Source organism: Neopsephotus bourkii, unplaced genomic scaffold, assembly GCF_033783945.1.
Source record: "Neopsephotus bourkii isolate Nb327-2 ecotype Australia unplaced genomic scaffold, CSIRO-AGI_Nbou_v1 NB_1248, whole genome shotgun sequence".
NCBI lineage: Eukaryota > Metazoa > Chordata > Aves > Psittaciformes > Psittacidae > Neopsephotus > Neopsephotus bourkii.
The window spans coordinates 5,187,379-5,214,590 of NW_026901733.1; the positions used below are offsets into that span (position 1 = coordinate 5,187,379).

Here is a 27,212-nt window from a genome sequence, read left to right on the forward strand (position 1 = left end):
GTAAACTTTATATGTTGGAGCTGACTGTCAGCCCTATGCCCATTTTATTGATGGCACTGGCAGTTTCTGATTTGGCTTCTCTAGGACTTGGATTATGCCCTTAGAAATCTTGGCATCAGAAGGCACGTTGATTTTAAATTGTCTATTCCCCAGGTGTAATGCAAGAGAGAGTGAATTCCCTTCTCCATTCTGAGCAGTTAAAACAATAGATCAATATAGAAAAGAAAAAGATAATTACATTAATAATAGATTAAAATAATAGATTAGGTTTTTTTCCCCTGTCCCAGAACATAGAGGGCTATCCACACATATGCTAATCATGTGTAAGTTAGAGTAGCTTCTCAGCCCACACTGACCTGTCACTATGATAAATCTTCTTTGTTGGAGACATCATTGATGATATTCTTTAGTTTCATTTGTATAATCTGATATGTGCCATATTCTGTTACCCAGTCAAAAGAGTATCCTGACAGGCTGCAGTGGGGATGAATATAGCATGGTTTCTTCAGGTTTTGGATGATCCAGCAGATTTTCTGTGATTCTGGCATATCAAAGGTCTGTTACAACCATTGTCTGTTACATTTCATCCTGCATGGCCTGTTTTCTCATTCTCCTGTTAGTTTCCAAACAAAATGGAAAGTGTATGGTAGATGGAAGATTTTCAGTTTTGCACTGACGTCTGGCTTCCAGATCATCCTTGCAAGGGCATTTAGAAGCGCTTATCTCACAGCAGCAAGGGAGAAATGGGAAGGACTGCCTAGTTTCATTTAGGATGTCAAGTACCGAGAAGCCAAGCACTCTGGGTTTCCTGGGTCAGTGGGTTACCCAGTCTGTCATCACATGCCAGGATACAGGGTGGCTAGAGCAGAACTTCAGCAAATAAGCTTGAAACAGTGACAGTCTGTCACAGTATCTGCACTGGAATGAGCAGATGTGTTCATAGGGCTGCATTCCTGCACCACACTGTGAGCTAGTTTCTTTGGAGAACACCAGTATATTCAGGTAGGTGAAGAAACAGCTTTTCCCTGTGAACATTTTTTAGGCATCTAAGTCAAATGCATTGTAAGAAAGAAAAATACTTTGAGAACCAAAAGCAAATTAAGAAGTTTTGGACTGCACTGTTACAGGAAATCAGGTCTGCTCCTGATTCTTCCTGCTCACGTGTTTTTTCATTTTAATAAATCCCAGTGTGCCTCAAAGGCAATTCAGCAAAAAGGGAAATAGAGAAAAAACCTACATTTTGTTGGTTCAAAGCCTGAATGTTGGTTTCCATTTCTCTGTCTAAAGATTCACTGAGGAAACACACCAAAAGCAAGTCAAGTTGTGTCCATTTAAATTGTGACAAAGTAAAAGAGGGAACAAAAGCTGAAGTGAAACATCAGGTCGCAGCTACTACAGAACTGGATGGAGAAAAGCACAAATTGCATGCTGTCGACACAACGAGTGCTTGTGTTCGGAGGAGCAGAAGGCATACTGCTGCTGCTTGTAGGACTGCGAGTGTTGGGGAAAAGCTAAGAGATCAAAGTCAGCCTTCATCTGGCAGCAGGGACCGTTGTGAAGGAACGGCTGTGTTCTTCTGCAATGTCAGCTGTACTGGTGGAGTTGCGAGAAACTCGAAGCAATGTGAAGCTTCTTCCAAAAGCAAAAGGCATCAGCAGAAATGCAGAAGTAAAGAGGTAAATGATGAGCGATGTTCACCAGCTGGCTCTAGTAGACCAGGAAGTGCCAAAACAGTATTTGTAAACACCAGAAATGACAGCGTGCGTGCTGTAGAGCAAACTAACAGAGTGGGAAATAACGAGTTAGCAAAAAAGGCCTCCCCTTTATTGTCTGTTAAGGCAGAACCTATGGGAGCTGTGCCAAGAAACCCAGCAGCGTGTTCTGCACCTGATGACAGTTCGAACTTGGAAAAAACAAGCATAATTGGATCCAGGAATGCAGATGATCAATCATGTTCTGTCGCATGGCAAAGTACAAATATTGAACTGATCCCTTTAGAGATTCGAATGCAGATTATAGAAAAAGAAAGAAAAAGAAAAGAGCTGTTTCGGAAGAAGAACTATGCTGCTACAGTCATCCAGAGGACATGGAGAAGGTAAGACTGCTGTTTCAGTAGCTAGAGAAGAGTAAGATATAAGTAGATGTAAAGTAAATTAGCTTGTTGGCAAAGTGCTTTTATTTGGTTCTTTTGCTCACATTACCGGTGCTAAATAATGAATTTAATAATCTTTCACCAAACAAGTGAAAGCAGGTTTCAGTCACCTCGAATTATATTAGTAAGCTCATAAAAAGTACAAGGTAAGTGATGACTTTTAATAAGCAGAGAAGTTATGAAACTTCTGTTTCAAGCACTGAAACTTCTTCAGAGAGTGAGGATCAGAATTTGCCTAAGCCTGCAGTTACCTGCTCTCATGTTCATTAGGAAACTTGCACATGGAGGGATACAGGGTTTTTCCTGAAAAGGTTTTTGTAGCCAGATCCTTCACCACCATTTACTGTCACACTTGAAATTGTATTCTGACCTGACTTTCAACTGGGCAACCAAACCACAAAAGGTTTGGAAGCTTTGGAAGTTCATTGCCAAAACTTGAAGCTAACTTGAGTAACTTGATTGAGCAGGAATGACTGCTGTACAGAAGAGGCAGACAGGAGAGAGTGAGATGTCCCAGCCTTTGCTTTCCATAGCATTGTCCTGCTTTCATGAATGCTCGTTGTTTGCTATCTGTTCATCCAGCTCTGGGGTCCCTAGGACAAGCATGGACCTGTTGGAGCAGCTCCAGAGAAGGGCCATGAGAATGGTCAGTGGGCCAGAACATCTATGCTATGAAAACAGGCTGAGAGAGTATTCTTATTCAGCCTGAAGATAGAAGGCACAGGGGAGACCTGATGGTGCCCCCCTTGAAAGGGGGTGTGTAAGAAAGATGGAATAAGACTTTTTACCAAGGCTTGTAGTGACAGGACAAGGGGGACAGTTTTAAACTGACAGAGGGTAGGGTTAGATTGGACATAAAGGAGGAAGTTCATGATGAGGGTGGTGAGGCACTGATAGAGGCTGCCTGGAGAAGAAGGGGCTGCCTAATCCCTGGCAGTGTTCAAGGCCAGGTTGGATGGGGCTTGGAGCAACCTGGTTTAGTGGAAGGTGTCCCTGCCTATGGCAGGGGGTTGGAACTAAATGGTCTCTAAAGGTCCCCAAACCATTCTGTGGTTCTGTGCTTCTTCCCCATTACTTATACCCCCACTGACCTGCAAAGCAAAGCAGCCACTTGTTTTCCCGGTGATCCACCACTTCTGCCTTCAACTCTCTCTGCTGCTTCCAGACACTATGCAAGCAGCTCAGTGCTGGCAGTGTTTTCGTTGGCCTTTTCTCATGTAGATGCCAATTTCTTGTCTTATGTGTTAAGGTATTTTTAGATACCAAAAGCTAAAGTCAGGAGTAAGTTAAGAGAGTATATCCATAAGTGATACTGTTGCATCTGAAGGCTATGCTGTATTCACTGAACAGCAAATTAAAATCCCCATAGACGAGTAGACATACTATGTATTTCAGTCAGAGCATCAAAATGTGTAGTGAGTGCTTGTGCAAATTTCCTCACAAGATCTGGGATCTAAAGCCCTGTATTGAGGTAGCTTGCTTGTATAGAAATCTTTGTATTCCGTTTACAGTTTTGACTAAAGGTTGTGGATAGATCTTTCTGAACTATCCATCTGCTGGAACAGCAGCAGTGTTTTCTATCACTGAGCATGCACTCACAGCACTTCAGAAATTATGGGGATTAAAGATTGTTTAAATGACATTTGCTATTGTGAGAATTAATAAGGAAAAATAAACATTTGCTGTGTTTGCAAAACTCCTATAGTATATAAAACATTAACATGGATCATAGATCTGCAAGACTGCAGGAGAGGTTAGTTTGGCTGTTCCTCCACTGCCATTTTGTTACATCTGTGGACAATGTAGTGTTGCTAGACCTTTGCTGGAGTTCATCACATTTGCAGTGATATTAGAATGCATTTATTTCAGTGAATGTTTTGACGCAAAATGCAGAACAGTTTTGATTGGCAGCAGTGCTGAGGTCAGGGCACGCCACTGTTGTGAAGAGCTGTGCTTCCCTCCCATCTTCTCTCTCCCAGGCCCACCACTTCTGCTGTCTCTTCTGCTTACGCTTCAAGCTCAGCATGAACTTTATTGCGTGTTTTGAAACCCACATGGATGATGGGAGCTGTGAAATCAGACCAGATTTCCTTCTCCCAATTTCCATGCTGTTATCGCATCAGTAGTTTTTATTTTTAAAAAGAAGATATTTCTTCTTCTCCCTCTGAAGCACAGTTCATATACATCCCAAAAAAGAATTGCTGTGAGTATTTTAGGATGTAGCTCCCACGACTGATGGTGGCACCTGGATGCCAAGAAGTCATGGTTAAGCGTTTCCAGCTAGCTCACCCAGCGTGTGCTGTTAGTTACTATGCTGTCAGTTATTCTGACTCTCCCTCTGAAATACCTATTTTCCCACCCACTGTACACTGAATTATAGTTCTTACGCAGGTACTTACTGTGTGACTGTGGGTCCCACCCAGTCCTGTGTTTGTCTTTCAGGTCCAGGCTGGCACAGGCAAATAGCATGTACTTGTAGACAGCAATAGAATTACACATCGTTAATGTGTAATTCTGCATTAGAAACATGTAGAGGTACATGCTTGGGTTCTGGCATTTCTCTTAATTAGGATTAAATACATTTGTCTCACTGCAAATTTTATAGTCATGATTTACTTCTTGAAAGTTTATTGAGACCTGTGGTGAGCTGTAACACAATGGTACTGCTCTGCTTAAGTGTATGAAACTTGCCTTTCTTGAGAAAATGTTTCAATTCCCACAGTCCACACACTTTATAAATGTAGTCCTCAAAAGCCTGTGTTTAGGTGTGTGGATTGCCAAAGGTTAATTGCTTCTCCTGCTTACTGAGCCTTACACATTCTGTGTCTAGCTTGCTCTCATGGGGGACACTGAGGCCTGTAACCATTCTCTGGAGTCCACAGTTGAGTTGACAGAAGATGGAAGTAAGTTGGTTGCTGTTACCGTTGGTCTCCTGTGGGAGTCATGCTATATTGTCTTTGTATGTTACTGCTATATGCATACTTTGAGCAGCAGTGGGCTTTAAGATTAGAGCTTCTATACCAATGAACCTGAGTACCATTTGCCAGCTTTGCCACTCTGCACATGTATTCCACATTTCTTTGCTCTGCAGTAGTTTTATTGACTAAGCACTGGCTATTTTGTTAAGGCCCCACATCAGATTCATAAAGCATCAAACTTGGAGCCACTCTTCTTTTTTCTCACTAGGGTCAGAACAATCAGTTACAGGAGAGCTGAATTCAGAGAATGTGCCCATGCTCTAAAGATAACTGCCTACGTCATCTTGGTGTCAGAGCCTCGCAGTTGTTTTCTGGTTGCTAAAAACTACCAGAAGTTCTTTGCAAACATGAAATCACAGCTGGGTGCAAAGGTGGAGTGCCTGTGAGTGGGTCACTTCACCTATCAGCAAAGGCTTCTGGCAGCAATTACTGAATTCCAAGAGAACAACTTAGTAGTCTTTTCTGCTCAAGTATAGAACAGTTCCCCAATTGTTTTTCCTGCAGCAGTAGTCACGTAACCCATCCCTAGCTCCAGTTACGTTAGCAAGTCACTGTAACTGTGCCCCCCTTCACTTTCTTTTCCTCTCTTACCCCATTGAGCAGTTCTGATTGACGTGTTACTTACCCAAACTGGATCCTTTTTTCCCTTCTTTTAATAACGCTTCTGTTCTGTATCCGTACAGTACTTTGCAGCTCACAGGCACTACAGGCCTTTATTGGTAAGCTGCAGTTGTTACGTACTTTAATGAGCTGTATAACAGGACGTGCCTGAATTCTGAAGCTCCACTAAATTAAGATTGAATATATTTGTCTCACCCAGCAAGTTTCACTGAGGGAATTTACTAAGCTTATTATTGAAAGTTTAAAATTGCTGGGGCTCTAACTGAGCATTATCATCCCCCTTTGGCATCCTGTTGTGCTTTTATGTGCTCATTTTTCTGTATAGGGCTGGTGGTTCATTTGAAGCATACAGCTTGTTAGCTTGTATATTTACACATTTTGTATCTGGTTGTGCTGCCTTTTGTTTTAACTGAGAACTTGTTGCAGATGGAGCAAGAGAACAAAATCACCTCCTTCTCCCTCCTTCCTCATTCCTTCTAATGTGGCATCCAGTAGAAGCCTTTTCAGATGCCATAGGAGATGATGCCCCATGTGTTTTGGACAGTTACCAAACACTTACTTACAATTAATAGTTTACAAGTGTTACTACTCAATGTTCATCTATGGCAGGTTTGTCCTGGGAAGATTCAGAGTTAATTGCTAGGCCAGTTAATGGACTCGCGAGTGTGAAATGCCACTATCTGATTTAATACTTGTATCCGATTCAAGAAAAACAGCCAAACAACTCCTGGTCACTGGTGCCATTAGGCATCAAAGTGGGAAGAAGGACAGATCATCTACTGCTGCCACGTGGAACTGTGTAAGATCAAAGCAGCCATGGCAAGGTTGGGTTGGGAGACAGAGCCTTTGAAGGGAAGGGGAAAAAGCAAAACTAGATTGCTGAAAAGATGAGGGGAGCACCTTTGGAGGAGGGAGGGAAAGCATCTCAGGGTTTCCGTAGAGGAAATGTGCAGTTGAACCTGTAAGTAGATCTGGTTTGTCTCTTGCACTGATTGACTGAGCAAGTGGTAAAGCACACGGGAAAATTTGGTGTTATTAAGCTGTGAATACAGTTGAAATGAGAAAACAGTATTGTATTGATTATACTCATAAATATGTACAGGTCTTGTCTTCTCCATGCTTTCTCTGTATTATAAAGCAGTTGATATGCTGTTGTGGTGCTGTAACTTTGGATACCTGTAATGCCAGATCTTTATTAACTGTGTGAATAACGGCTGTATCCAGAATTGAACCCAGCTCCTGCTTTTGCTTCTGAGCAAACATTTCTCATCCAAATGACTTAGCACATCAGTGGGAGTTCTGTTTTCCCAGTTAACTCATGTAATCCACCATGTGAACTGATGTGTGGAAAGCACCAAAGTTAAAACAGGTCACCTAAAACAAGCACTCTTCTCTTTTCTGCTTTCTAGTTACCAGCTAAGACAGGAGATGTTCCAGCTTCTAAGTGCTAAGCGGCAGTGCAAAGAAGATGAAGACAAATGGAGACAAGAGACAGCTGCCTTCTTCATTCGGGTTGCCTGGAAGAAACAGCTGAACCATAGCCTTCTGAAATCAGCTCCTTCATGTAAAAACCTGAAACCTGTAAATAAAACCAGCTCGGCCATAAAACCCAGCAAGCAGTCCATCCTGAAGCAAATATATGGTAACTTTGTCTTCACTCTATTTTAAATAGCTACACTTTTATAACAGTGTATTCTTCTGTACACCCCTTACCTCATTGTTACAGATTTCACGTATTTATTACAATTAGTCTGAATCTTGGGTGTTCTGGGGTAATTGTGTGTCACAGACTGAAAGAAACCCTCTGTGATTTAAACTGGCTGCTGCTAAAGCTGTTTGAATCACCACATAGCGTTACTCCAGCATGGGTCTTGAGCAACCAAACAATTCTTTTGCCAGAGCTGTTAAACTGGGGACAGCTGGCACAATCAATGCATAGTGGCTGTCTGGAGCATGGTTTAAGCATGATTTTAAGCTTTATGGGGTTTATATTGTTTTTTAAATATTTCTATTTGAAGAATGTGGTCTTGCTCCATGTTCATAACTTAATTGCTTCAAGAGAACTGGTCTTTATTGGAAGAGGAAGATCAGCTTTTATGGTAGCACTGCACTATGCCTGAATGTGTATGGTGCAAAGGACTCCATCTTGCAGAAAGGGTAGCAGGAAAGCATTGATTTAAACCTTGAGTTTGTTTAGTGTGGATCAATGATAGAATGAGGATGTGCTAACTGTAGGTACTTTACTGGGTAGTAAGTCGCTTCTATCTTGGCTCTGTAGCTTCAATGGCCAAAAAAAAAAAAAATTAAATAAATAAATAAAGCTGATTTTATTTAACTTTTTTTTTTACTAGCAACTGCAAGATGTATTTTTTAGTTGAAGTTCAGTTGTGGTTGTCACAATTTTCTGTCATAGAGAACATCCCCTGAGTTTCCTCATCATAAATGAGACTGATTTTATAACAAAGCAATGTTGTAGCCTACCTAATAGTTTCTAACTATACATAACATCATCTTTATGTGATTAACCATGGAGCTGTTATTATTGCTTCTTAAAGGACGCTCTCAGGAAGGCAAAGCGTATCAGCCAACAAGCCCTCCTTCCAAGCTGAAGCTTTCTGATGTACAGCTGGTCTCAGGTAGGACACCTGCATTTTAAGAATACTTTAATGTTGTGTACATGTGAGATTGGTTTCATCTTGGAAAAGCAAAAATATCTGCTCAAGAACTTGGGATCTCATGTCAAAGCATGTAACTGCTGCCAAGCTGTTAAGATTGCATGCTTTTTCTTTCACTACTGTTGGATTTACATGAGCACTGCACTGTCATCCTTGTGTTCAATCATGTATATGAAAACCTGTTTTTATTGGGCTGCTACTAGGAAAGACCTTAACAGAATGGACTTGCAGAGTGACAAGCCAGGTAGCATTCATCTCTGGTTAAGATTACCTACAGAACAAATATTTACTAGTCTTATAGAAGAGGTGGACTGCCAAGAATTTACACACCTGGCTGTTAGGAATACCTGGTTTAGTGCATAGATGAAAAGTTGAAAATTCAAAGCTATTTATCTGGTCTCTGCCCTTCCTTCTAAAAATGGTATAACTGGGTGTCTGTGCTGTGCACAGAACCTCAACTACTGCGTAACTTTGACTTTCAGTTAAGTTGTAAAGCTTTAGCAAAATCATGCATTTATTTCCTGCTTAACTCAGAAGCCACAGAGTCATTACCAGGTCTTCCTTGGGAAAGCCTTAGTTCTGCCTGCCACTGAAATTTTGGGTATGTATCTGGTCTTGGGGCAGTGGGGCTGGCGCAACCAGGACTGTCAAGCTGTGTAGGCAGACAGGACATCTACATCTGTACAACAGAATAGCATCAAAGGACAGCGAGTCTGAAAATATTATCAAGGTCCTTAAAGGCTGGAACTATCATGCATGTGGCATTCATTGGCAGCTACCTAAAACTGAGGAGTACATGGCCACCTCTCCTACTACTTCTTTACAAAATGCCATTTTTAAGAGTGTAATTACACTTATTTGGGCATGGGAGCTATAGTAACATTAGCACTTAAGACCTAGTGCCTTGCCCATTTGGCCTTCATGGTTGTATCACAGCTAGTTCAGAGGCAGGCCATGGCTAACTAGCAACAAAGGAGATGCTTCAAGGAAGCAGTAGTTCAGGTAGTTTGCAAAGGGCTGTAAAATACGTTTTCTTCTTTACTAATTTAACAAAGCTCTGAAGTCAGAAGGCAATCCAACATTGACTTAGCCTTGTTTGTTAGAACTGTAGGGGAGTTTCTGCCTCACTATGAGACGGAGGCTTTTTTCTTCCACTGTTTGAAAACTGTTTTAATTAAGCAGCACAACCAGGCAGGTGTTTGGTTGCCACCTCTTCATGCAGATAAGAATCTAAATTTTAGAAGAGCTTTAGCAAATAATGCTTCTTTTCGTTCAGGTTCTCGGGACAACATCTCCCTGTCTCCTGAAATAAAAAGGCTTTCTTCTGAGGTTTGAGTGTCCTTTGCTTTCATAACTTGGTGACGAATAGGATAGTGATAGGAACTCTGCCCAGTTCCTTTAGAACACTACCTACTTTCATTCACCTAATAGGAGCTCAGGGAACTTTAGCCCTTACTTAAAAGACAATAACATGTTTTCATCTGACCGCCTTTGTGCATGACAACATGACGCTTGTTGGAAAAGTTCAGAGCTGTCAGTGGTGAATGCCAGATACTCTGTGCCTGACGTAGGTGCCTGGAGTAGGTCAGAATGGACTGTCCAGTCTCATTCTCTCTCTTGCAGAAGGTACAGCTGAGAAGGTGAAGACTGGCTGTCAGACCTGGTTTGAATGTTCATATAGCTAGTGGGAAAAGTGCGCTGCAACACATCTGTAACAGGGACAGACACCAAACTCCATTACCTTGCTGGCATCAGCAGACCCAGCACTTTGGAGGGGAGGACATGCAGAAGGCGCACAAAGGAAATGTACAAATAAGCAGGGGGGGGGCAACAGAGGGAGACAAGAAGGGGTGTGCAAATAGGGACAGAATTGTTACAATTAGCTCATTTTGGACCCTGAAAGTTGCTCCTTTTAAAACATCATTTTATTAAATAGGTGCCTTTTGTCAGTTCAGTAAATGCCATTTAAAGAAGTGCTCTGCAGCAGGCCAGAAAGCTAAGTCTAGGGTTTTTTTGTTTCACTGTCGGTATTAAAGTGTGTGTAGAGTTGTAAAGGAGGAGGCTTTGCAATTCTTGGCATCAGAAAGATGTCCTTAGAGCGTACTGGGTGCGCCCCTCAGTGAAACACTCAAATTTGCACTTTGGCAGGACCCTGGATGGAAAGGGATAAAGCACCAAATATTTGCATCCCACCTCTACAAAACTGGGGAAGGAGAATGCACATGGTATTTGTAGCACATTAAATGAAAACACTGAGTGAGTCCAGATAATTCAGCCAGGATCAGAACTGAAGAGAAGGATCAGCTGGCATTCATTTTTGCTCCTAGCAATTCAGAGCTTTAGCCCTGCACCAATTTCCCATACCTTCTAGAAATGACCCAGGACCTAATGTGGTTAAATATTGCTCAACAAAAAAATCCCTTGCTGCTCTTCAGCAAGCTCAGCCAAGAGCATTGTGTTAGTGACTGAGCCATCAGCCAGGAAACCCTCCTTCATTTATACAGGTAAATCTCATGTTGCTCTCTGTTATTATAGGCTGCTTTGAACACCCACAGTAGGATTCTACATAAGCTGTACTGAGTGCCACAGAAAATAAACTCCACTTACAGATAATCAGCAAATGCATCTGTCCCAGCCTGCCAGTGTTCAAGACCAGGATGGAGCAACCTGGTCGAGTGTGAGGTGACCCTGCCCATCGCAGGGGGGTTGGGAAAAGATGATGTTTAAGGTCCCTTCCAACCCAAACCATTCTGTGGATTCTATGATTCTTCTCCTGGTGCACTCACTGTTTCTGAGATCTAGAACACTGTGTAGATTAAACTGCTTTATACCCACTAGAGTTTCTCACCAAACCTGCTCTGTTCTTTTTCAGTAAACAATCTACAGTGTGTTAATTTGCTGGAGAACATGGGGAAGTCAAAACAATTTTCATACAACATGAGACCAACCACAGCTGCAAAACCAAAAAACACAAGACTCAAGCACTAAGCAAAGCTGAATGTTTGGAATTTAAAAAGCATATCCCACTACGACCATTACCTTTCATCACGTGCAAGTCATCTACAACATACTAAACTTGAACTTGCTGTTTTGTATTATCCCAGCATTACAGGCCACGCAGACTTCTAAGGAGTGGGAGTACAAATCAGCTTTTAAATTCAACTGTTATTTATTTACTGACAGGACGAAATCTGAATTGCATTGGGAAACAGAAACTGAAGTGCTGAGCCCAGCCCTACAGCAGAACTGCAGGGGCTCCCAAAGTCTTCCGTTGTCAAAAGTAATTTTGAGTGTGTTCATCAAACACAGTTTCAAAGGAGAGGGAAACTGTACTGAAGATGTACCAGTTCTGAAAGACAGGCACAGAAGAACAGCCTTCGTTCTCCACTTTGGTACTAAAGACAATCATTTCTCAGCTAGATATGGATTTGGAAGGAAAAGTAGAGATGTCGACAAAAAACACTCAATAAATAAATGGCTTTCCACAGCCTGTGGGAATTGTTAGGGCAATGTTTTCTATCACTGAGATTATCACCAGTTTTTAATATATCAATAACTATTTTTATACCTGCACAGAAAGATGGTTTATGGAAAGCAAGAAAAAATGGGACCTATTCTACAAGAAACCTTGTTCTTGTAATAGCTTTGGAGCTGCCAGCATACAGCATTTACCTTGCACGAAGTATTTAAAACTAGGAGCTGAACACTAATAAAATGATGTTCCTCTAGTTTCTATGTAAATTGTTTTCTGTCTTCTAGCTGGCATTACAGAATTCTAATCAATTAATATGATGTTTTGAAGTAACAGATGAGTGAAGCCAATGTAAGTCTGTTTTGCTGCAAGCGCTTAAATGTTGAGGGGACTGGACCTTCTTTCCCTCCCCTCACTGTGGTCAGTGCATCTACTGAATCAGCTTCCAGCAGCAGCATCTGCTTGCTGGAAAAGAAAGGCAGCAGAGGGGCGCAGTTCTCTGGAAAATTTTTATTCTGTTTCACTTACAAAAAAATGGACAAGCTTTGTTCCAACATCTCCCATTCAAAACTAAATAGAAGTAAATGCTTTACAGTAAATGCAGTTCGACCTCTTTTAATACACGGTGTTGACAGGGCCGGGTCCCTGGGGACGAGAGGCAAGGTAGATGTTGAAACAGTAATGGAGGTCTGTCAGCCACTGCTCTTGAACCTCCCCACTCTTCAGGGTCTAGAAGGAAGGGGAAAGAAGGTAAAACTCCAAGTCACCACCAGCACATGCAAAGCCTGGCTTTGTACAGTTAGTGAGGTGTGCTGTGCAGGGTACAAGATGGCCTTGTTCACCCGCACACGGCCACCTTACTCTCATTTATACATTTCAACAGGGTATGTCTGGTAAAGCTGAAATTATGAAGTGCTACTACTCAGTTACGAAGTGTGTGAATTACACCAGCTGCCACTTCCTTACCTGTAATTACAGTGGCTTCCTTACTTCCTTACCCCAATCCTGCAATTTATACTCAACTGAAGCGCAAATGAGCAGGTTCTACTACAGCAGGAGAGCTCAGACCCCCACTCTGTAAGAGAACTGTTGCCAACAGACCAGCGTAGCCCACAGCACTGTCATTCACTCTCCTCAGCATTGTTAAGTGGTTAAAAAAGCCCCACTGCCACCACACGCAACCCACCTGCAGTGGGACATCACAAGAACATTTTCAGCACTAAAGGAAACCAACCCCCTCAGTCTCTGGTACAGACCTTGCACCTACTCCCTTACATCTGCTTTCACCACCACTGAGGTTACGTTTTTCTTTTTAAAGCTACTAATGAATCCCCATGGCTCACTTACTCAAACCTGTCTGTGGGATGTACAAACTCTCCGCGCTCAAACTCACAAGGGCTTTGTGCAAAGACAGTTTCAGATGGTTTTTCTGAAGAGAGAAGGGACTGGAACAGTCCCCAAACCAGCAGGATGCAGACACGGGAACAGATGCACTGGGGTTTGCAGTATTTGAAAGGGAATATATTTTGCACTATATATATTTAAGGGAGTTTGTCTGATTTAGTAACATCTTTGTACACCTATGTATGCTTGCTCCCATCATCAGAGAAAACCATCTCCTTGTTTTGAGACAGCTCACACTCAGATGGGCCAGGCAGGTAAGCTACCGCCAGTAGGTTTGTTAGGAAGGTACCTGCTGTCCCAGGCCCTGGGCTGGGCGCAAGCTAAACTTCATAACTGCCTCTGTCTGTGCAGTGAGCACAGGAGCTCACCCAGCCTCCTAAGGCAAACAGAAGACAATCGTGATGTACGTTCTGCTAAACATCTGTTGCAGCCTTTGCAAGAATTATTAAACATAAACATCAGGTGTGTAGTCTCTGAGAAGCAATGAAGTTTCGTACCATGATGTCCTTGATAATCTGTTGCACCAGGAATTCATTTGTGATCATATGGCTCCTGAGCTGACCATGTTGCATGAGTAAGCGAAGCAACTGAGCAACCACAGGCAGCTCTTCCCGACAGATCCTGCTCACTTGCAGGCTCTGCAGCATCAGCCTCAGCAAGCGCGGCAGAAGTGCTAACGCAGAAATACATGATCCCCACAGCATATCCCTGGCAGGGAGAGAGAACAAAGAGTTAAACCATTGAGGATGGGTATTCCTTTCACGTGTGTCTCTGTGAGCTCACCTCACAGCTGTACAAGGGTGCTGCTCTCAGTTCAGTTGTGCCAACTGCCTTCACCGATATTAGCACCCAAGCAGAGGATTTGTACCAGGAAATGCTAAACTTGAAAACATTCCAAAATCATGGACTGAGCACTGAGACAAACTGGAGGCTACAAGTGTTACTGAAGCTCTTACACAGTGTAACTGCTGCTTGGTGCAGCTGGGAAGAGGGTGTTGTTCCAGGCTCGGTTCAGGTACACCTCAGTGCTTACTTAACACTCCTAAGAAATCACACAACTGAATCAGGCGTGTGCGATCTGTAGGTCATTGAACACCCATCAGCAAAAGAGGACTCCGGCTTTAAAAACAGGTCTTACATTTTAAGTAAGCTTTGAACAATGTTGCTGTGTATGGAACAAGTTAGAGGAAAAACCTGAAGTTTAAACCCTTTAAAGACATTTCTGGTAATAAACTTACTTACACCTGCTAGCTGTGGCTTTGGGGGTTTTAAATCAAATGGATTTGCAGTCTACAAAATGATGCCTCAGAAGTTGTGTTAAAACTGATATACACAGTCAGTGTAAGAGTAAGAGTGTAAGAGTGTAAGAGTAACAGTGTAAGAGTGCAAGCTTACAAAGCCAAATCCTTTGCATGTTGCTTTTCAATGTACTAATGAAACTAAAGGATAAAGCTAAGATTAGAAGGGTCAAGATTTATACCTTAAAGTCAGGATGTCCTGACATCTACCTAGAACAACCTGAGGTGAAACCTCCTTCGGCTGCTGTTTTAAATAACTCCAGCTAACTTTGCAACCTTTTTTCTTAAATCCAAGTACTGTTTTGAACCAAGCAAAAGAGAGATGGCAAACAACCCTGGGAGGATGGGAGGGGATGTCCTTTCATTTTACACCTCTGAATACTTGCAGGCATAAAGCAGAGATCACCAAAGCAGCGTTACCTTTTCTGTAAGTGTTCTGCATCCTCTTTGTCTAAAGTGAGTAGGAAGTACAGGAGACTGTAACAACAAGAGGCTAAGAACTTGTGCAGGGTTTCACTCAGGATGCAAGCTTGATCCAAGAGCTTATTTATGGCACACAGAACAGATCCAGCTGTGCTATCAGGTATTACAACCAATCCAACCTGTATTAAAACAAACAAAATGACCCCCAAGTTCATCACTTTATACACAAGGGTTTTTGCTGGTTAGGATGGAGCCTGGCTTTCCTGGAGATGGCTCAACCCCTGCATGCCCATGGGAAGAAGTGAATGAATTCCTCACTTTGCTTAGCTTGCACTCACAGCTTTTTCTTTACCTATTAACTATGTCTTTACATCAGCCCATGAGTTTTCTCACTTTTCCAGTTCTCTTCCCCATCTTGTTGGAGGGAGTCAGCAAGCAGCTGCAAGGAGCTCAGCGGTTGGCTGGGGTTAAACCACAACATCACTTGTAAGTGACAGAAGATAAACAACAATGATGGGTTCAAACTTTTAAATACTGCCAATATAATACTAGGTATTTTAATGCCACAAGTGCAGATCACTGTCCCAAGCTGACCCCGCACCAGCCAGCTGCAGGAGGAGAAGGATGGCATTCCTGGGTGACAGAACATGGACTGTAACCATCACTGAGAACCTGCTGAATACTACAGGACACTCAAACACTAAATAAGAAATCGAATAAAGACGTTCCTGACAAACCACACTAGGAAATTATGACAGTGAGTAGATGGATGTCTGCATACAAGGAAGCATCCTGAAGATCGAATCAGCCAACACTGCTGATGAAAAGTTCCAGCCAGCGAGTCTCGTAGATGACGTGAACAAAGACATTTCAATTTATATAAATCAGGTATAGATGGGACTGTTCAAGTTCCCACAGAGGATGCTGCCTTTCTTCCCTCTAAGGTGTCATCATCCAGTTAGAGCCCTTGGGCAGCAATCTCATTAACTATAAAAGCCACTTAACTGTTTGCTCTCACAACAGTGTAGTAGAACACATAAGCTGATCTGTAGGCTGTGATTTAAGTCAACACTCACCCTCAAAAATCCTGACTGCAGTTAAAGGGAAGCAAAGCTCTCCATGGAAGCTTTGCTCTAGTGGTTTTTCAGAATGGCTCCGTACAGGGAGCTGCAGGCACCTGTTAGCTCCAGAACCATCATGACAGGAGGACAGACACGTCTCTCCCTCAGCAGGCAGCATCACAGGTAACTGCAAATTCTGTTACACAGCTCTGGCTTTGCCATCCCCACCCTCAGTGTCTACAATCAGGAGAAGACAGACTGTGAAACCCATCCAAGGCTGCTAGTTGCTCTTTCGAAAACCAAAGCCTTTCAATTTTGGGCTGACCCAGCTTGAGAACAAGCTGAACTATTCACAGATCAGAGCAAAAGAAATTCATCTAAGTTTGGTTATGAGATACCCTTTAAAACTCTGCTAATCTTGTCAAAAACTTTTGCAAATGCTGAAATTAGACACAAAGTATATGGATAAATGTATCTGGGGAGAGACTGCTACAACATTTATCACATGAAAGTGACAGAAAAGACAAAATGGTACTTACCAGATATTTACAGATGCCAGTCTGGAGAATGTCAAAACACTGACTCTGTGAAGGTATAGTGGACAAGCTGTGACAGATCATCTGTTTTAATAAAACAAAGTTATATTTGAGCTCTCTAAATGCAACCAGCAATCATTCACTGTGTTGTCATACTTTGCTGACAGACATAAATACCTATGGGGACGCACAGCAGCTTTGTCTCAAAGTACTCTTATACACTGTAAAGAATCAGTAACATTGCCAACATAAATTGTTCCGTGTTTAAGGACATGACAGCTTACACCATTAGTTTGTTTGTTAGTGCCTTTCTTCATTTTATCTATGTTCTGGAAGGAGGAGGCCAAAAATATTCTATCCAGCTACAGCACCACACCAAGCCTCCATGTGCCTTTCCTTGGAGCTGAAGAACTGCAGAAAACAACTTCAGAAGTAACTTTATCAAGCATGAAACCGAGGAATCACAGTGAAACAGGACAGAAAAATAACATAACAAAGAAGAAAGTACTAAAGATCCATTTCTGACTTCTTTTCCTCTACACTGCCAAGAACATCGCATTCAAAGATGATACAAAATGTAATACTAACAGAGGGAGACTGTGTTTTATGAGCTGCCAAAAACTGGTGCTTGTATAACCATCAGCCACTAGCAAACTGTAATAGGTGTCCAGGGGCATGATGGGAAGAGGGCTTTAAGAAACAAAACAAAAACAACACCCAAGACTCAGATCTTCATTTCTTGGTAAAAAAAATACCCGGGCCAGAATGGCAGGGCAGGAAAAGAGCTGTCCAAGACCCCAGAAATTGCTGTGTGGCTCCTAGATGGGACAGAGAAACACGAGCTCTAGCAGCTCTGCTAGCAAGCTGTACTACAGTCCTCAGCAGATGGCTTTCTCCATTCCTCTTCCCATCTCTTCCAATAATTTGTGAACCGGTCAGAGAGGCTGGATGACCTCCCTCTGTTCACATTCCCTGTTTATCCCACCAGAGTGTCAGCTGAAGCCTCTGGAAAGCAACATGCACAGTGTGTATGTTAGACTATGAGCAGTCGTGGTGTCCTCCTAAGGAGAAGAAAGATGGAAGAATCAATACACGAGGAATAAAACCACCTACTTGTGCTTAATGGAACTGGAAAGCAAGAGCTGACATTTGAGGTAGGGAAGAATTTAAGATAATGGCAAATAATAAGCTTATTTTTGATACTGTACCTCTATTTAAAAATGAAATAATATTGCTGTAACTGTACACTCCACCCTATATCTCGTAGTGCTGCTGTATGCTGCACTTTGAAAATGATAAAATACTAAGAACTCTAGAATATTCCCAAGAAAAGCACTCAAAGCATCTGCATGTTTGCAGTGTTGAGGAATGAAGTCAAGCTGAGGCAGAGGTTACTACTGGGGACTGTCACGTGAAGGACAAACTCTGACACCAATGTGACTTAGTATTTTAATGAGCAACACTTAACACAGAAGTTAAGGCTACACTGATGAAACCTGTCAGCTGACAGAGCACAGCTGAGAAACCCTGCCAAGACGGGAGGACTGGACTAACCTATAGAAAAGATCACATGGGTTTGATGAGTAACATACAGAACCAATTCAGTGAATCAAAAGCAGGAGGTCACACGCGTGGAGACTAATGGGAACCTGTGCATGCAGCTAGAAGGCTTAACGGTTGAAAAATGAGGAGAAAATGCTGTGTGTAACAGCTGGCCACAAGGTGGTGATGAAACAACCATGGAATGGGCAAATATCACTTTAGGATGGAAAACCAATCACAATGGGAGTTATCAGACAACCGATGGACTGTTCAACTCTACTCCATAAGACCCTGCCTAGACTGTTTCATTTCTGTCCTACTGTGCAAAAACAGGAGTCACTCATTTTCAAGACAGGTAAATTCAAACTGAACGGGCATAGAGAAAATGCACAAAGAACAGAAACTGTCATACGGTGTCAACGGAAAGAACTTAACCTGCCGAGGCTGGCACAACTGTATCTGAGAAGAGAGATTATCATCACCTAGAACTGCAACAAAGAGGTGAAAACCACTGCAGGAGAACAGACATAACCAACCAGCAACAAAAAATAATGATGATCACAACTGGCTAGGAATGCAGATGAGGTGGAAATTAGCACAGTATCCTAGAGATCCCTTCTGATTCAACACATACCCACAAGAGGTCAACAAATTAAAGACATTGAAGGCAAACCCACCAGGCCAACCCAGCAAACTAAGGTTTCATCATTAACAAAGCCATCATTACTATTTCACCCTTAGGACTATGTCCTAGAACAGGCCTACCAGTCCACCGATGTTCTCCTTGAAATGAGAAGTTGTAGGAGCATCTCGTAACAGGTACAATTCACTGACACTCAGGCTCTCCCAGAACTGGCAAGGAAAAACAGGGATCGTACCACTGGAGAACAGCACACTTGCTTAGAAGGGCTGTGGTAAAGTGCAAGTTCATTTTTCAGCCTTTCAGATCTTTCTGACCCCTAAAATAGCAGAACCGTTGCCTACAATCAGTTCTATTTTCCTACAATTAAGTGGGAGTGGCAATCCTTTTCAATTCCATAAATTAAATCCTGCTTGAAATGGTTTCCGTAACAAATGCCTGTTATAAAAAGTGAAACTGAAACGTTATTAGACATGGAAATGAAAAGCAAAAAAAACTTAATTATCACACGAAAATTAGTATTTTTCCTGACAATTCATTTTCCTGAGGCAAGGGTTTGCATGATGTTTAATTTCCATAATAAAATGTCACAGCTGATTCATTACTTTACATTTGATTAGCATTTATCACATTTCTGGTGCATTCATAGATTAGTTTTGGACCAAAGCCAGAGTGCAGTTTTGTTTCAGAGCCTTCCTGAAGTGAATGGACAGAGAACAAGCACTGCTGATTGTAGGCAGTTTTTATCTTTTGGAGACAAGTCTAACAGGTTTGGTTTAGGTTTAGAGGGGTTTGGGGCTGTTATCACCTTAATTTTGTTGATGTTCACTTGAACAACTTCAGCCAAAGAAAAGCATTCTCTTCAACACAGGGATTACCTACCAGTGTTATGCAGCGAATACTACAGGCTATGTTATCCACTGTCAGTTACTCAAACCAAACCTTACTGATCAGACAAGCCCAACTACCCATCCTAGCACTGAGGCACACAACTATAACAGCAGGTTCTCTACTAGGGCTTCAGGAAATCATTACTACACGGGTCTCCCTGCCTGCCTTACTGAAGACATACTTCAGTAGTCAGATAAAATGGTAACAAAACCCAAAAGGCTGGGAAGGCAGCTCAGGAGCATTCCCTGGGGCTTTCTGGAGATACTGAAACCATGGAGTATTTTAATCTAGTCTAGTTGAAAGCATTTTTACTGCTGAGAACCAACCTAACTGAATATTAATCCAGTCTGAAACAGGCTTTCCTCAGCTCTAACATACAACCAGAGGAATCCATCAGTTTTAAACCGCTTATCTGCAAGATGTTCTCAGCTCCAAATGGTGGAGTTGGGGGGTGACCCGAGGAAGCCGAGGTCTCAGTCTGTGCTCTCACAGCAACAGGAACACACACAAATGATGAACCAAGGATAACGTTTTGCCATTATTTAACTGTTCTCACTCCCTAAATCACTCAATGCTTCCTCCCCATAGCGTGACAGAATTTTGACTCAAAAAGCTTCAAGGGAAATATTCTACCAGTAACTCTGCAGGGAAACCCTGCATATTATTTCAAACTTTATCATGCTGCAAAGTACTCTTTTTCAAAGAAAAAATACTCCCCTTGCTCTGAAGACACACACAGGTGTGAGGACAGAACAAGCAGGAAAGATAATGGATCAAGTGGAGTCCCATCAAAGACAGCTCTGACTCCAAGAGAAGGGACTTTCTTAAACAAGTAAGTTGGCAAACACCAGACACTACACCGTAACTTGACATTTTTCAATGCACATCCACCTCAAACACAGGTAACTGAAATGTAACAGGCTGTTTGCAGTCAATTCTAAATCCCCTGTGAAATAAATGACTGTTTTGAGCAGGACTCGATCCAGCGTTAACGTGTTACTGCACAGCATCGAAAACGAGAAGTTTTCAGGTGATGGGGCAGGCAATGAAGCTTGGTGTCTGAAGCTGGGCCAGCTTCCCCCGAAGCACCCTCGCTTATCAGACACTACTCCCTTGACAGGTGCTGCTCCTCCTTCTGAAATAAACTGATTTGACAGGGCAATATTAACAGTGCCCTGAGTTGTTGAGAAAGCTGCGTACAAGAGATCTTTGTTCACCTGCCTTGGCTAAGCTCACAGGGGTGGACGTGAAAGGTATTCCTGATTCAGTGACTCCAGAAAAATCCCAAGAAAACAACAACACAGAAAACCCCACATGAAACCCCCACACAGCAACAATAAACCAAACCAAAATCTAGGTTAAGTAAAAAGGGAACACAGAGGAACAGAGTCTGCAAAAGAACATTACAGAGGTGGGCAACGGGGCAAAAAATACCACTATGTGTCTTATTTTATGTTCAGGGCAGCAAGACAGGAATACAGAAACCTGATTAAGACTTACAAATGCTTAAGAACATATATCGTGTCCTGAATCATGATGGAGGATGTATTTCTAAAGACTTGGGATTACAAAACACACAATGCCCAGTTACTGGCTCAGAAACAGGATAATTGCAGCATACAGACTTATCTTGCAATTGCTGAACCGTGTTGATTGCCTTTGCTGTAGCACACAGCCTGATGTTACACCTATACTGAGAGTCAACTAAACCAAGTGAAGTTATCTTTATTTGCTCCTGGACACATGCAGGAGTGGTAATCACCACTGCTCACCTCCTGTGCAACAATCTGATCGGGTGTTTAAACCTGAGTTCCAGTAAGATTTGGTGCCGGTGGTAGAGAACCACATGCTAGAGACAATCCTGGAGTCTAACTAAGCAACGGGCTTTTCTGAAAACATTATTCTTTTGTCTGCACAATCCGATATAATGCTGAACAGCAAATGTGCTATCAGGGAGCAAACAAAGCTGTACCTGAGAAATGGCAAACGCCTGGTTCTCAGAGCCACCTTACAAAGTTCAAAGAAAGGATGCCATAAAATATCTTTGCTACCGAAGCAGCTTTTGTTTCATCCTCTGCAGCCCTAAGAAGCCCTTCTTTCACAGCTCTGCAGCTTCCCTACAGCTATAAAATATCACCATCCACGCAGATGCCTCCTCATCAGACCATGTGCAGCACAGCGAAAGGAACATCTCATGTACAAGTCTCCAAACTCACCTGCCTGCCTGTTGCCCGAACAAAAAGGCTTGAAAACACAGAAACCTGCACACTTAGGAAGCTAACTCTTGTCCCACAAAGCCTGTCTTTTTGAGCAACTTTAGTTTAGCTATCACAAGCCAAAACCTGAATATACAGCATAATGTACAGTAACTGTGGAGATGTTAATTCACATCAGTTACACACAGTGACATGTGAGCTCCCAGCTAAGTCACAAGATATACACTGGAAGGTGTCTAACAGGTTAGGTTTCTTGGGAGTTTGTGTTTTGGTGTTTAGTTTTTATTAGGTTGTTTGGGTTTTTTTTGGTTTGGGTTTGAGGTGTTATTTTGTGGGGTGGAGGTGGTGTCATTCACTTCTTTATTTTTTATGCCTTAAGAAAATGATGGAAGAGACCTTTGAAAGTGAGCCTCATTCATTTTAGGAGGCATTAAGTGACGTCATTTCTGTTTCTTTGGAACTTGCATTGTTTTTCAAGAAAAAATATTTTCATTTCTAAACATGAAACTTGGATAGGAGGTGGTTTTACAAAACACTAACAGGTTTATACAGAGTTTTTTAATCCTCCTTAAAGAGGTGAACAATTACAGCATCATTCTCATTTAGGAAGGATACTATTTACCCTCAGGTGCTTTTTCTTCCCAGTGTAAATCTACCCTGGAAATCCCAATAAAGACAAGTTGAAATCTTGCAGGAACTTCAACTCAAAATCTAAGCTTTTAGAATTTAGTAGATTTGTGGAAGTGTTAATCTCTGCTTGAAGTTAATCTACAGCGCTGCAACACCGCTTCTTCCTTCTCAAGGCAAACATCTTGGAAAGACTCCTAATTTACATCCACTCACTTGCTATCTTTATTGATGTGTTGTAATTTTTCATAGCACATCGCTGCAGACACAGCCTTTCCAAGCCTATTTCACTTAAAAGACTTCTCAGGTTTTGACCAAATTAAGGCATTACATGTATCCCAAGGTTTTAGAATTCAAGACTGCTTTTAAAAGCAGCTAACCTTCCCTACTGCTTGCTCTTGTAGCTTCAGTTTCTGAGGAGTATTTTATTTCTTCAGTCACCTATAAGCTCAATATAACTCCAGAATCTTGACTTCGAGCAGAACCTCATTTGCTTTCCCCCTCCAAGATGTTCAACCCTCACACACATCAAATATTACAACAGAAATTACCATGTATACATGGCTGCCTTGTTAAACTGTTCATTTCTGTCAGCGCTATTTCACTTGATACTAACCGAGCAATTCAATTACAGGGGAGTGAACAATATTACCAACAAACACTATAGGCACAGTTAAAATGAGCGAAGGCTAAAGCCTCTTCCCTAAGGCTGCAACCATTTATTCTGGAGCCCCATTTATTTCAGCTACAGGGGTGTGATTTTAAATAATTGGCTTTAATAAGGCAGAAGTCATTTTAAGTAGAAGTTGCTTCAAAAAACGAAACCAGGCTGTCCACATTTAACATATCTTTCAGACAAAATATGAAGATTAACTTCTGCAGCTACGCAAAACAGCATTTAAAGGGACACTTAAGCATTGCTCCTTAAGTACAAATCACCAGTATCTAAAAGCTTCCACAAAACAATTCCAAACATGGCTTCAGATTTCCACTGTATCAATTACCACTCTCCAGACAAAAACCAAAATTACAAGCAGTATCCATCTCAAAACAATTTTTGTTATAAAGCACTTAATACCGTTAATACCCATCAGAAAAGCATGTTTGGCCTTTTCAACAATTATGGTTAGCCACGTGCTACCATACCAAATGCACTAGTTACATGAACAGTCCTGAAGTCCAAACTGCTACCTGAAAATGCCTCAAGTTATTCTTATCATAACTAGCTCTTTCTCCAGAGGCACAACTTTCTTCTCTGGCATGCATACATTATACAATAATATTCCCTCTTATGGGTTCATTACTACAAGAAATACACACCACTCACTGCAGTATAGCTAGCTAGCGACAGAAAGCTGGAACTGCCTTCCTCTGGGTTTGAAGAAAAAGCCAAGCAGCAAGTAATAAAGCCAACAAGCTATGGCCTCCTAGAGTCATGGCTGCAACCCTTCATCCCTTGCCCTTCTTCAGCACTGTAACCCCAGTGACTCCAGCCTCATAAACCTCCTGAAAACCCAGTTCAGAGTGGTGCTCATGCAGGCTGGACAGCTGGCTGCTGCCAAGCAGGATGCAGGAACAGAGTTAGGAATTGCCTTACGCTAATCTTGTGGGGTTTTTCTTCTATGTGCTTCTTTTCATAGCGCTTATGGCCAACGAGTATTTGCAACTTTATTCTTTTAGCAGAGAGCCAAAAACTAGCCAGTGGTTTAAAGAGAACTGGAGGTGGAAGAGAAGAAAGAGGAAGATAGATGGAATAGTAAGAATCTGATCACTAGCCTCATTTATTCCTAGGAAACTAGGCTGTCAAATCCTAATTCCATCAGTTCCTTATTTATTTTCATCTACAAGAAAATATTTTTCCATTACAAGGAAACCCTGAATTACAACTACTCAATGAGAACTCTCATGAAAGAGCAATTAAAGTAGAGGCCTGGACGCTACCTGCTCTGCAGCCAACAGAGGGGCTGTTCTCTCACCACTAGGGATTTTTAATTACTACAAATATTTTCCTTAACATTATAGCATCACCATAAACTTCCTCATCCCATAAGGAAAAGCATGAAAGATTCAACATACAGCAGCTGCACCACTCAGTTCCACCAAAAGCATGACTAATTCAAGCTGAGTTTTATGATTTCCTGTAGCACTTCTTTGTTTAAAAGGAAGAATTCTCAACCACAGCTAAAAATAGCCTGATTTCAAAATTTGCAAGAAAGTGGTTTCCAAACCTATCTCCCTCAAACTCAATGCACATAGGTAGAGCCATCATATGACACTGTCTTTCAAGACATCCTAGAAGACCCTGATCTGTTGGCAGTCGTCTTCTCCTCAGAGGCTGCTGCTCTGAGTTTTGGGGGGGTTTGTTGCTGTTCAGTTTATTTGCTTTTGAGGGAAGAGGTGCTTGCAGAGCACCCAGCAGAAACTACCTGCTCTGCTAGAAGTATTCTGACTGCCTCCAGTACTGATCCCTACATCACTAGCAACTTGCCTTCAACTGGACTTTGCACCACCGATCACAACCCTCTGGCCTGGCCTTTCAGGCAGCTTTCTATCCACTTCCCTGTCTATTTATGTTTGTCAAGGATGTTACGTGATACAGTATCAAAAACCTTATCCAAGTCAAGATAAACTGCTCTCACAAGCCAGTCACCTTGCTGCAGAAGGCTAGCAGGTTGGTTGAGCACAATCTGCCCTTGATAAATCCTTGCTGATTATTCCTGATCATATGCTAGGTGCATCTGATGCAGTTTCTAGAGAACTGGGTCATATCTCCAACTATGGACATGCTTGTGAGGAGAAGCCTCCCATCTCCTTCTCAAGCTTAGAGGTAAGGAGCAGTCCAAAACTCCCTTTTGTTAGGAGTATAAAAAATGAGATGGGCCTAGAAGGTCTCATCAGTCTTCAGATCTTTGACACGTGGGATTATTGTTCCTATTCTCCCTTTCACAATCTTAAGTCTGCAGAAAAGACTTCAGGCTCATATGTAACTGCAGAAGTAATGCAATGCTTATAGGATGTCCAAATGCTCTTTCGCTACTAACCAGGCATACCCAGCTTTTTGCTCAATGACTGCCATCCAGTTCTGCAACCCTGAGAGAACACCATGGGTCTTTCCCAAGAAAAGGTACTTTAACAAAAGCAAGTTCCAAATTTCTGAAAATACTGACTCTCCTTCATGTCACCTGGAAAACACTGGAAAGATTGCAATAGGAGAAGTAAATCAAACTTGCAACCAGGAACCAAAGGCACAAACAAGCTATCTGCAATCAAACTACTTCGCTGACACTAAGTGAATTCACACCGAAGTTTCTAATCCCAGTAAACTTTTATTAAATAAGCACCAGAAATTATTCTGAATAACCACCAATGCCAAAATTATTCTATAAATAATCACCAATGCCATCACTTCCAAGTTAAAATCTCATTTAATGCAAGCACTTTTCAATTAACAGTGGGATTTCTTCTCAAAAAAACTCTTTATAGTTAGTAATCTTACACTTAATGTACTTTTAAAAGCCAGAACATATTGCTGGTCTTAATCTTATCAGCATTTCAGAATTTTCCACCAAGACTTCTACCCATTTTTCCATGAGGATTGTTTTGCATACATGTCTGAACATTCCCCTTTTGAAGCAGCTTCCTTCAAATATTATCTGATGGCTGTAGAATAACGTTGGCTGTTTGACAGTTATTATATTTTTCATTCTTTTTTCAACTCACTTCACAACAAGATTTAGGCATCTGTGGAAAAGGGATGGAGAGCACTCCCAGTTTGTATGCTGTCATTTAGAATTAGTGTTGATGTATTACCTCTGTCACAGCCCAGTGGTGTAAAAACTGGTCCAGATCAGTTAGGTAAAGACGGACAGGTGAAAGCTGTGACTGGCTAATGTGTGGTTTTCCTCTAATGCCCTGGAGACTAGTCAACTCCTCTCTTGAAAACCCTAGAGAAAAAGAAGCAGTACAACAGTATCACAAAACAAGCCAAGGACTGTTCTACTTCAACAGCATCACTGACAAACACTGTATTTTAAATTACGTCTATATAACATTTTTTCAGGAAAACACTTTTGCTTGGCATTTTAAATTAAGTATATCAAAATACAAAGTCTGGCTTCTGAAAGAACACAAGTATTCGAAAAAAATCAATAGCATATCCATTAAACTATAATGTCATATAAAAACTGTAAGAGGCTAATGTTATGTTATTTTCAACGTATGCATCTTTAATACATACATACATATATATAAGCAAGACAGTATAACACAAGACAGTTCACCACATCCTCACAATAACTCAGTAACCTTCTAAAATAACCTCAGGGTTAAAAAAAACCCACTTAAAAAAAAAACCTGGCTAATTATTTCTAGCCAGGTATTGGATGATGTAGTAAAACAGGACTACTGCTCCAAAACAGACGCTTTGGGTTTGCTTTCATTTGCTCAGTTACCACTAAAGCACTCTCTTCACTGCTTTAAGGAAAAAAAACCCTTAATTTTTGAAATCAAAGTAGCTGAACATCATGAGTGACTGGGGTGATGAAGAAAAGACACTTGCTTTTTTCCACAGGAGAAACTGCTGGAAGGTATTTCTCAGCAATATTATGTCATTTTAACCACTGTAATTTCCCAAAGTTGCATCACCACAGAGTACAACTATTTTTATATCTGAGTCT

The 27,212-nt window shown here is 41.7% G+C and overlaps 2 protein-coding genes across 7 annotated transcripts in view; one reads left to right on the forward strand and one right to left on the reverse strand.

Annotated features, from left to right (window-relative positions):
- INVS (inversin) overlaps nucleotides 1-12,154 on the forward strand; it is a 79,843-nt gene extending 67,689 nt beyond the window's left edge. For 3 of the 4 annotated variants that reach the window (XM_061364720.1, XM_061364722.1, XM_061364723.1), the window contains 4 exons: nucleotides 1,288-2,095; nucleotides 7,161-7,393; nucleotides 8,307-8,387; nucleotides 11,299-12,154. In XM_061364720.1, the coding sequence (XP_061220704.1) occupies nucleotides 1,288-2,095; nucleotides 7,161-7,393; nucleotides 8,307-8,387; nucleotides 11,299-11,414 (1,238 nt within the window). In that variant the 3' untranslated portion in view covers nucleotides 11,415-12,154. The other variant, XM_061364721.1, reaches the window with a different exon arrangement.
- Nucleotides 12,155-12,393: 239 nt separating this feature from the next.
- TEX10 (testis expressed 10) overlaps nucleotides 12,394-27,212 on the reverse strand; it is a 47,957-nt gene continuing 33,138 nt past the window's right edge. For all 3 annotated transcript variants that reach the window (XM_061364724.1, XM_061364726.1, XM_061364725.1), the window contains 5 exons: nucleotides 26,347-26,480; nucleotides 16,624-16,704; nucleotides 15,021-15,202; nucleotides 13,800-14,010; nucleotides 12,394-12,627 (listed from right to left, as the gene is read on the reverse strand). In XM_061364724.1, the coding sequence (XP_061220708.1) occupies nucleotides 12,514-12,627; nucleotides 13,800-14,010; nucleotides 15,021-15,202; nucleotides 16,624-16,704; nucleotides 26,347-26,480 (722 nt within the window). In that variant the 3' untranslated portion in view covers nucleotides 12,394-12,513. The remainder of the gene's footprint in view (nucleotides 12,628-13,799; nucleotides 14,011-15,020; nucleotides 15,203-16,623; nucleotides 16,705-26,346; nucleotides 26,481-27,212) is intronic.